The sequence below is a fragment of the Pogonomyrmex barbatus genome, unplaced genomic scaffold (genome assembly GCF_055798465.1).
Source record: "Pogonomyrmex barbatus isolate J1 unplaced genomic scaffold, ASM5579846v1 scaffold18, whole genome shotgun sequence".
NCBI lineage: Eukaryota > Metazoa > Arthropoda > Insecta > Hymenoptera > Formicidae > Pogonomyrmex > Pogonomyrmex barbatus.
The window spans coordinates 2,291,450-2,301,979 of NW_028297114.1; the positions used below are offsets into that span (position 1 = coordinate 2,291,450).

At 41.0% G+C, this 10,530-nt stretch overlaps 3 protein-coding genes across 3 annotated transcripts in view; 1 reads left to right on the forward strand and 2 right to left on the reverse strand.

Moving 5' to 3' along the window:
* LOC105426706 (mitochondrial ribosome-associated GTPase 2) overlaps positions 1-10,530 on the forward strand; it is a 76,661-nt gene that overhangs the window by 19,519 nt on the left and 46,612 nt on the right. The window lies entirely within an intron of this gene.
* Positions 597-1,958, reverse strand: LOC105426699 (uncharacterized). The gene is made up of 3 exons (XM_011638024.2): positions 1,730-1,958; positions 1,420-1,589; positions 597-1,299 (listed from the first exon to the last, which is right to left on the reverse strand). Exons 2-3 carry the CDS (start codon positions 1,564-1,566, stop codon positions 1,081-1,083), a joined length of 366 nt encoding a protein of 121 aa, XP_011636326.2. The 5' UTR covers positions 1,567-1,589; positions 1,730-1,958; the 3' UTR covers positions 597-1,080.
* On the reverse strand, positions 6,401-10,439 carry LOC105426700 (uncharacterized). The gene is made up of 2 exons (XM_089075079.1): positions 10,072-10,439; positions 6,401-9,993 (listed from the first exon to the last, which is right to left on the reverse strand). Exon 2 carries the CDS (start codon positions 9,962-9,964, stop codon positions 8,234-8,236), a length of 1,731 nt encoding a protein of 576 aa, XP_088931205.1. The 5' UTR covers positions 9,965-9,993; positions 10,072-10,439; the 3' UTR covers positions 6,401-8,233.

Genomic DNA, 10,530 nt, shown 5'->3' on the forward strand with positions numbered 1-10,530 from the left:
GGAAAATATATTTCTTTCGTACTCATCGATGGAGGCAATCCGCGGATGGTACACCTCTCCTCTTTCCGGGGGTTGGCTCGCATTATGCTTTTCCAATCTGAAGAGTCAAGTTCCCGCACCTTTCCACATGGAACTCGACGCGGGCTTATCGCTGCGGTCACGTCAGTTTGCTTTCGGAATTTGGCCCACAAGGGATATATAGGTTACATGGTACCGCGTATTCGGAAACGAAAATAAACTTCCCCTCTGCCCAATTTCCTCCCCCTTTCCACCTCTCCTATCGGCAAAACCGAATCTTTAATTTGTGAAACAATATTAATTCCACTATTTTTTATTACATTGTCATTATTATTAATTTTTAATTTGTAAAGTTTTAAATCTCATCGAAGCTGAAATCGGAAACATCTTTATACATTTTTGTACATTTTTTATTTATTTTTTTTTATCAACATCTTGATTGTACTATCAGTTAGAGGATGCTCTGTGTGTAGGATTTATTATATTATCATGCGCAAAGCAGGAGCTTATACTCGTTTAATTATGGCAAAACAGAAAATTAGTTATTGTAGTAAAACTAGAAAAAAACGTACCTCTAATTGCTTGCACTTATATTTTTATTACTTTTTTGTCAGAATGTAGAATGAGAGGGGACAGATTTACTATCGGAGGAGTACCTATATTCCCTGTCACGACGTTTCCATTTCTGTCAGTATTATCGGGACACGCAAAAGGTTAACGTCCTAAATTACAACGGTGGTAAATCTATCTGATCAGATTTATTGCGCGGTGTCAAAAATTCGTGCGACACGCTGCTTCGGATGAAAGCCGACGAGATAATAATGCAAATAAAATATATACAAATATATTTCTAAGTGAGCGGATTCGAAGCGAGTAGTGATAGAAGCGCATATCGTTGAAAATCTTTCTATTGGGACACGCATATAGCATAGCTTTACCCCATTATTACACACGATAAGTTATCTAACAATATCAAAAAAATTTCAAAAAAAAATTAAAATGATCAAACATGCAAACGTAAAGGAATTACTAATATGAGGGTTTATAAAAAAAAAATAGCCGTTAAGGTAACCGTAGTAAACCTCTTCTCAGGGTGGGCCGTCCGTAAACTAGGACTCTGTAGTGAAGTCCTCGCGAATATTTCGACCTGAACTTGAGTTTGACGAAGTTGTAGCCGATTCCACCGGCGGTGATCCACGCCCCATCATTATTTTCGGACAGCGAGTTCAGCCATATGCACGTGATTCTTACGTCGGTCGGCCCGTAATCCGTCTCTACCTCCTAGTTACAATCGAAAAATCTTTGTGAGATGCGTAATGGAAAAAAAAAAACAAAAAACAGATGAATCACGGAGTCGAGTCCGCGTGACTCTTGGATTTCGCGATGCGAACGTGGACGCACTTGATAACCACCCATTCGGAGCGGCCTTCTGACGTTATAATCCCAGATCAGCTCATCGTCGACTCCCTGTCGACACTGGTCGACTTCCTGTGCCATTGCGAGCGAAACGGCGCAGAGGAGCAGAAACGCCGGCCATCGCAACCGCATGTTCCCTCTCGATTTTTGATTTCCTTCGTCGAGGATGATGCGTCACGGGAAGAGAATACCAATCATTAACAAATAGAGATATCGACTGTCAGGGGAAAAAAATAAGGAAAAGGAGAAAGAGACTGAGAGAAAGAGAGAGAGAGAGATAGAAAATAGAACGTACGATAAGTGTTCCTCACTCTGCGCGATCTTTCCGGATCTTTTCGTGGAAAGGCGATGGTTTATTGTCGAGCGATCGGAGGCTCCGGATGGCACTAACCGAACGAACCGGTATTAATAGCCGATACGTCGATACGTAATCGAAGGTACCCCCCTTCTGGGATACAATATTTATTCGTCGCATTGCGTACGTTTCAACCGCAAAGATTAGATACAACGTCAATATCGTATATCCGCCCGCCCACTCCGGCCGTGTTGTTTCGAGGAAAGTGAGCGATTAATCGACAAGTCGTGTGGCCTCTCCTCCATTATGCAACCTACGTCACGTACGTCAAAATCGGACGTGTGCGTCGTGGATCCTGTGGAGAACACTCGAAAATTACTGAGCCTCGGAAAAACCATGGAGAACATACGAATTGAAAAAAATTTAGACAATCGCAATAGGAATATTTTATCTTATTCGGAAATCTTTATGTAGCAGTTTCAAAATTTAAAGCGAAATTGAAATCGTTGGGCTTAGAAATGAGTAAATCTTGCGTCTCGTATCGTCTTCACATTGCGAATACGTATTTTCTTCCTATATTTCTATAAATGTTTGAAGGAGAGAAGTTCACGAATGGGGAAACCGCGATGTTCTTCGTTTCGACAACATTCTGCAATTTTTAGCGAATTTTTTGATACTTCCAAGTAAACGATACCACGATTGATATAATCGTTAACCGGCATCACTTATGCAAAATCAACTTTGCCAACCCTGACCCCGCTGACAGCGTCATTTCTGCAACGCGTATCTCACCTCCCGGTTATATTTATTCTGTTTGTGTAAAACCCAGTCTTATCTGCTCGGCGAATTTGCGAAGTCGTACGGGAGATGAGCTCCGACTATCATAGACCTGCACGCGATTACGAGTTCACGAACACAACTGATTATGAACTATTGAACCACGTGAATAATATAGATAATATTATTTTAAAGCTAATCATTATAATAATCTAAAGTATAAGTCTATATATGTACATATATATATATATATATATATATATATATATATATATATATATGGCACAGCTATGGGCGATTGAGCATTATTAATTCATGCATTCATGAAGAAACAATTCAGAATATCTGTTGTAGAAAATAAGAAGCTAAGAATTACACAAATCGCAGTAAGAAATTTGCAGCAAAATGTTCATTATTGATGACGTAATAATTTTTTATTACAAATCTCTAAATAATAAGTATCATGTCGTAAAACGCCTTATTATCATCATGTCATCTATTTCAAATAATCAAGATTGGGTGATAATTAGTTAAAAAGTTAAATGTTATTTAATAAAGTTAAAAAGTTAACACCTTTTAATTTAACTCTGTTAATTTTAAATGAATTAACCTGTAACTTCAACTAGTTATTTTTAAAACATATAAACTTTGACTTATCAATTTTTTTTTCTGTTTAAAAATTTATTTATGTAGAAGAAAAAATAAGAAATGCATTCCCATATAAGAAAAACAATATTTTTTTGTTATTTCATATAAACTTAATTTACAGATAAAATATTAAATTTATTTGATGAGCTATACTGTAATTGTTTCGTTACCTAGAATATTTTAACTTTAAAAAATTACAAATTTAATATAAATAATACTTTTTAAAGTTACTTATTTTTTAATATAAATAATACTTTTTAAAATTAATTTTTAATTTAACTTAAATTAATTTACTTTTAACGTAACTTTTAACTTAAGTTAATTTACTTTTAACTAATTTAATTTTATAAGCTTTTAACTTTAATTTAATTTAGTTAAAAAGTAAAATATTAATTTATTTAACTCTGCAAATAGGGTTAGATGATTTAACAAAAATAGATCCGCATATATAAAACCAACATCGATTGATCTATGAAATAACAAGTGCCTCTTCGACTTGGACGACGAAGAAAAGAGGTATTGAATTGTAAAATATTGCTACCAGCGAATAGTAGCAAGGGGTAAGTGGTGGGCAGTAATCAGACCATCGCTATGTCAGCCAGGTGAATCGGTTCCCACAACGCCGTGCCTGGAACCACGCGGCTCACATTGCCTAAGGGAAATGACTTTACTTCTTGTTCTCCACGCCGCTAAACCGAATTAGCGGTTTTTAAGTAAGCGTCTTTTTATCTCGGGCTTCATTGCAGCGAGATCGATTCATTGTTGAGGTTGTCGTTTATTATTGTTGTCGACTATATCGAGGACAGAGTCATCGTTCTTGCATCAAGGTATTATGCTCCTAAGTAAAAACATGGCGGATCGCTGCTTCCGTGAATGAAAACCGGCTAGCTGTTCTAGGGGAAAGATAGACGCCCTTATCGCGTGCCTCTCCCGAAGGAAAGTAAAAAAAATGAGGAAAGGGTACCCGGAGTATATCGATTTATTTTACTGGCCCGTCGTCAAGGAACTGCATTTCAATATTATCGCATGATAAGGTTACGTTACATACTTTATTGCCGCCGTTGTCCGAATCTCTGAATCTTCGCCCTTGTTTAATTGGGAAAAGGATGAACCGGCTCATGACTCGCATTTCCATCTCCGAAACTTGTAACGCAAGTTTACATCGAAAAGTGAATCTCACATTTTAATTGAATACGTGACTGAAATGTGTCAAAATAAAATACGAGATATATCATAAAATATTCGCTCTTTGAGATCATCTTCCCTTAATTTGAATATTATATTCACCTAAAAATATTAGAATAGATATAAATATTTTGTTATTTATTCGTTCTACAAGTTTTTTATTTATTTATTCATTTTACAAGTAGGGGTAAAAATTTGATATCCGTTATTTTAAAAACAACTGATATCAGTTTTAGAAGATAATTTTTTATACCAACAATTTTCGTTTTCAGAGATAATTTTGTGAAATGTTTATTGTCAGTTTACCGCCCTTATATCTCAGTCGGTCTCGGTACGTTTTCATCTCAATATCATTTTTTACGCACGTTCGAAGCACGTGGAATAATCGGCGATAAAACTATCGCCAGACAGCGTTTGCATATCGCGTCTTATCAAGTCGAATTTTTCCGCTAACTCACAAACATTTCCACTTGCTAGTTTCTTCTCGTTTCATTATCATTGGAAAATCAATACTTCTGATCGTTCTTATCGATCGATCATAGTTTTAAAATTAGATTCTCGAGATTAGATATTAATCGAACTCATAATAAACGCGGTTAAACCGAATCAAGAGGTGCAAAGTAAAACAAAACAGCAAGCGCGCGTAATGATGCTTTTTTTTTTATTTACAAATTTGACACAATAAAATTATCCGCTTGAAATTAAATATTAAGATAAGATTATTAATTTCTAGCCTGTGTAACGGGAATCACGGTGTGGTAATGAAAAAATGTAGCGGGGTCGTAACCCCGCGCGATCAGTTATATTAATCGAGTCGAAGTTGACTAACTTGAGGGTTAATTTGATGGTAAAGTTGATCGTTCGACGTGAATATCTCTCCATTCGGGGAAAGAAGTGGTGGAGTGCGCTTCGAAGAAGGTGAAGAGAGGGGGGAGAAGTGAAAAAAGGAGAAGAAAGACAGATAATACCGGCGGACTGACTTCTCCCTCCCCCTCCCTCCTCTTCTTCTCGTCACGAACCGGCGACTCCGGGCTGTCAAAGTCCGTCAGTCAGTGTTGCCCCCGGGTCATTCTTCCATCTAGCGAGGCATTATTTACAGCTTCGCGCATGTATCGCGTCGCGAGGAGATTATGAATTCCACCAGCCAACCAGTAGTGAAACGCCCTCAATGTTTGCATTACTTGTTAACATGAACAAATAACGCGATTTTCAGCGAACGATCGAACCGATCGACGATGCAATCATGCATTGGTCATTGCTCCTCTGTCATAATAGCGCGTCGGAAAATGCTTGAAGATTTGATACGGTCTTTCAAAATTTTCAAAGAATCATTTTTCATTGAGAAATAAAAGATTTATTTAAGCTAGAAAGAAAGAGAGAGAAAGCGAGAGTCCGCAAAATTTAATTAATACAGTTACTATCTGAAAATATATAAAAATATATATATATATATATATATATATATATATATATAAAGAAATATAAAAAATAGTGAATGTTGTGTTTTTATTTTTGATTCTTTTATAGTTTTTATATAAAATTTTATTAATCAATCGATTACTCAGAGAAGAGTGCAATTTTAACGTTTAACGGTAAAGTAAAGAATGAGAAGCCTATATGTATATATTTGCAAAGTTTATCGCAATAGATTTTTTTAACTGGAAAATATATTAAAAATATATTTTGGTATATTTTAATATTTCTAATATTTCCCAGTGTTTTAGAGCTTTTTACAGAAGATAACAAAAATATATATATATATATATTCTATATTTGATACTTTTTTAAATGTTTATTAAAACGAAAACCTAACAATATGGATAATATTATCATCAGGAATAATGTAAATTATGTGGTCTTGAAATATTTCTCGAAGAATTTTCTATAAAATACAAATATAAAATACAAAGCTAAACTTTCGAAATGACCAAAAATTAAACGATGAAATACATTAAGCAATCCAGACAAACCTATAGCTCTTTAATTCTTTTGATATTATTAGGATATATCTTTCGACATGTTTGACCCCAAGGAACATTCAAAAAGTTTTAAATACAGAAATAAATAATTATTCGTTTTATTACGAAACATATTGAGATACGTCTCAATTACGAGAAATGATTAAATCTGATTTAATGTAAAGTACAAAAAAAAAAACGAAATGTTTTATAAACTTATCGATATAAATATTTCGTGCTTTTTTTCATATAAAAGAACGAAACGATATTGGAAGGGTTAAGCCACTTCCATCGATTACACGTTGGTATTTACAAAACAAGGAGCAAATAATCATATTCGTGAGCGAGCACACTCTCACGCTCGGCGATTTTTGTATCGCTGGCACCTATTGATCTGTTCATAATAGTTCATAAATAGCACTGTCAACGATTACGCAGGAAATCATGAATATCATTCGTTATTGCGTATCTACGAGAAAATCACGATCGGATTTAATTCGCTGGGATGATATACGATAAATCGATTGAGGAAAATCGAGGATTATCCTTTCGTGAGGATATCGCTAATTCACGCTTGTACGGGCGATAAGCGTTCATTTTAAATATGAAGTCTCCTCGCATCAACATGACCTCCTGCATCGATTCAATTAGCAACGACTCAAGTTGACCGAACAAATTGAATCGAGAATGGAGAAGCTCTCTTCCTCGCATCCGACTCGCACGATTACGGTGAAATATAGCGAAAGAAGTGAGATTAGAGTTAACCGGTTTCTCGAGAGGAATCGGTTCCCTCTTCTCCCCCCCTCGTCTCCCATTATTGTACGGACGACCATTGTCGCTGTGCCAGTCTACAGAGAGATAGGAACGTATTAATCACGCGTGGCGCAAAAGTCTCTCGTTTAGCACAATCAGCATTGATAGCGTGCAGCCTGCAGAAAGAGCGTGTGTGTTTTCTCATTCCGTGTATCCGACCGCTCCTCCCCAATCGAACAGAAAGACAGAGGTCCGAGTGACAACGCACACGGCGGAGTCGGCTCGGAGTCGTCACAAACGTGTTCTTCTTCCCCCCCTCTCCCTTTTTTCTTTTTCAAGCCGATTACGAGCCGAACTTGACCCTTGCATCTATTTTTAACTCGCTTACTTTCTCGTTTCGTTTCAAGCGATTTCGATACCCGAACAAACGCGATCGCCAATATCGCGGGTGCTTTTTCGCGAACTCGCGATCTCCCCTCGAGCGCGAGTTGGAGAACGCACCCTCGCCAAGTTCTTACTTCCTAGTTCTCGAATTGACACACGATTACCGTGTCTCTCCACCCTTCCCTTCTTTCTTCTCGAAGCGAAATATTACTTCTAATATATTATATTATAGTCGTTATAATTAATAAGAGTAGAAAATGACATAAATTTACATACACGCATACATATATATATATATATATATATACTCTTTCTTTTTCGCACACACTCTATGTGGAATCGTATCATTATAGTTTCATTCGCTTATACAATGCTTGTTACAATGTGACGCAAGATAAATGTAACAAGAGGATACGTAGCTCTTTGCGGATGATGCCGATTTCAGCCGCGTGTGAAATGAATATCGCGCGCAGATACATTGTTCTCCAATAAATAATATCACACTCTACACAATTACTCACAAAAAAGAAATAAGTACGATTTTGTCCGGGATTCGTTCCACGGTTCTCCTCTTTGGCGCATTCGCATTTCTTTTTAAAGACGCGTTTGACGTTGAGATCCGGATATCGATAACACCCCTCCAACCCTCTTGACCGTGATATAGTTTAACTAAAAATAGGTGGCTGGTCCCCTTGACGATCCTCGCGATGCGAAGGACAGCTGTAGATGATAATAGGAGTGACAGAGAGGATCTCAGTACACGAAACAAGAAAAATTCTCCCTTTATGTGGGAAGAATCCTATTGCACCACCGCGAGGGGTGGGTTATGCTGCGTTCTGATGACGTCTGCGACGCGTCTAAATGGCAGTTGCAGATGATAATAGGCGCAGTAGGGCAACGGGTCCCAATACACGAAAAGGGACTCCTTCTTGTCCAACACTGTGCCCAAAAGATGGGGTGCGGTCTCACTGGTCGGTCGTTTGAAAGCACTCGCTACGGCGTCGGAGAGCAACTGCCGATCCGGGGTGCCCAGCAACGCCGAATTCTGCCTGGAGAAGTGCCGGCAGGGTTTCCACACTAGACGCGGATGTATCCCCGTGTGGCAGATGTAGGGCAGGCCTATACCCACCCGGCAGTCGATCGACACCAGCTCACCCGCCTCTTCCGACACCGCCAACCGGAAGCTCATGTGGCCGTTGATTCTGCCGCCGAAGGAACGGGCGAAGAACTGCTCGAGCCACCGCGTGACCTCGGGACGTTCCTCGGGTATGAGACCCCGGTCCTCGTCCACTCGGCAAGTCACATTCGCCACGATCCGCGACTCCTTGAGCGTGGTACAGGTGATGAAGTGGTCTCCACTGGGATCGCGGATCACCACCCATGGTCGCCTCTCGTTGATCTCGTGCTGTTGATTTCGGAATTCCCTGACGGTGGGCGGTAGCAGGATCTTGGCGCGATCGCGCATCCCGGCGGGACCGGCGGCCAGCATCATGTACCGACCGGTGCGGAACGTATTCTGCTCGTAGAGCGCGGACAGATCCTGCATCGATCGCAGCAGGAAGTGCTGCGGGGTCGTGAGACCGAGCACGCGGCAGCGTCGCAGCAGCTCCAGCGGGTCGTCCAGGGCGGTCACCTCGCTGGCGTCGGGTACGAAGCACTCGCAGCCCATGATCTCCAGATGCGGTTTCGCCAGGGCGTCGTAGTACGCGGTGCTGGTGGCGCTCACCGGTATGTAATAGGCCACCCGTTCGCGCTGGACGATATCCCGTAGCGCTTTTATGTACTCGACGACGTTTCTGGGTCCGGGCCGCGGTATCGTATAGTACTTGGAGCAGGCGGTGGAGAATCTTGTCAGGCCGAACAGGCCCTCGAGCTCGCACACCACCACCCGGGCGCCCGCCTTGTAGAAGTTACGCGCGAGATGCACCGCCTGCACCGTGCTACCGCCGCTGATCAGCACGCACCGTTTGTTGCGTAATCTCTCGTATGCCGGGGTGTGCAGCACGGTAATGAACCACTTGAGAGCCGTCAGCGGCAGTTGCAGAATCACCCAGAACAGGCAGACCCAGGCGGACGCCCAGAGGGTAGGTGCCCAAATCATGTAGCCGATGGCGTTAAAGATGCCCCGAATTAAGCCGATCAACAGTCCGAAATACCAGGATAAGATTCTCGATAGTATGGAACCGTTGCTTCGCTCAACGTTCTGACGATCCGCTGTTACCGTACCGTGCTGATAATATCCCGCCTGATACGATTGTTGCTGCTGCTGCTGCCGTTGCTGCTGTCGTCTTTGGGAAAGTATCACCGTCGGCATACTCGAAATTGACGACGCCCGAGAGATGGTAATTGGCACGTTGGACGTCGACACGATGTTCGACGTCGAACGCTTCAGCGTGGACACGGGCGACATCCGGGGTGGCGACGTGGACAACGGCGTGCCAGGTAGCTGCGGCGACGCGCTACTGCTTCGAGACATCGGCGGGCTAGAGGACCATAATTTGGACGAGCTCTCGCTCGAACAGGCGGGCATCTTCGCGTCTCCCGTTCAGTGTCTCACCTCTAGAAATTCCGTCCAAGAGGGTTACGAATCGAGATACCTAACCGATCGATAGAAATCCTTATATCCAGGACTCATACCTCGTTCTTGAGAAATAACTGTCGGTTATTTCAACGAAAGGAAAGGGAAAGACGCGATTAAGATGAGATGGTTGATTTAAAGTAGGAGCCGACCGTACTCCGCCCGTGGATTAAAAAAAGAAAAAAATTATCGAGTCTCTTTTCTCGTCGGAGGCTGATGTAACGAACAGCACAAACATACACCAAATTAGGGCGACGTGGTTGCTGACAACAATCCGCAGAGGAGCTACTCAAAGCGGCTCGTCCCGTCCTTAATTGTCGGTTTGCACACGCAACTTTAACTGAGGCTGAGCCTCGGGCATCCCGGTCTCTTATGAGGTCTGCATCTCGGACGTACTATGAACCGGAGCCTTATCTAATCATGCCTCAGACACCGCGACGAAAAGAAAGGAGTCGCAAAATATGTCGCGTCTTATCCCACTTTTCTTTTCTTCCTTTCTTTTTTCTTCCGTTTCAAAT

Excerpts from the sequence above, each read along its gene's own strand:
- LOC105426700 (XM_089075079.1), bottom strand. The coding sequence starts at position 9,964 with ATGCCCGCCTGTTCGAGCGAGAGCTCGTCCAAATTATGGTCCTCTAGC.
- LOC105426699 (XM_011638024.2), bottom strand. The coding sequence starts at position 1,566 with ATGCGGTTGCGATGGCCGGCGTTTCTGCTCCTCTGCGCCGTTTCGCTC. Across the intron at positions 1,300-1,419 it reads TCCGAATGGGTGGTTATCAA|GAGGTAGAGACGGATTACGG; the intron begins GTGCGTCCACGT and ends GATTGTAACTAG.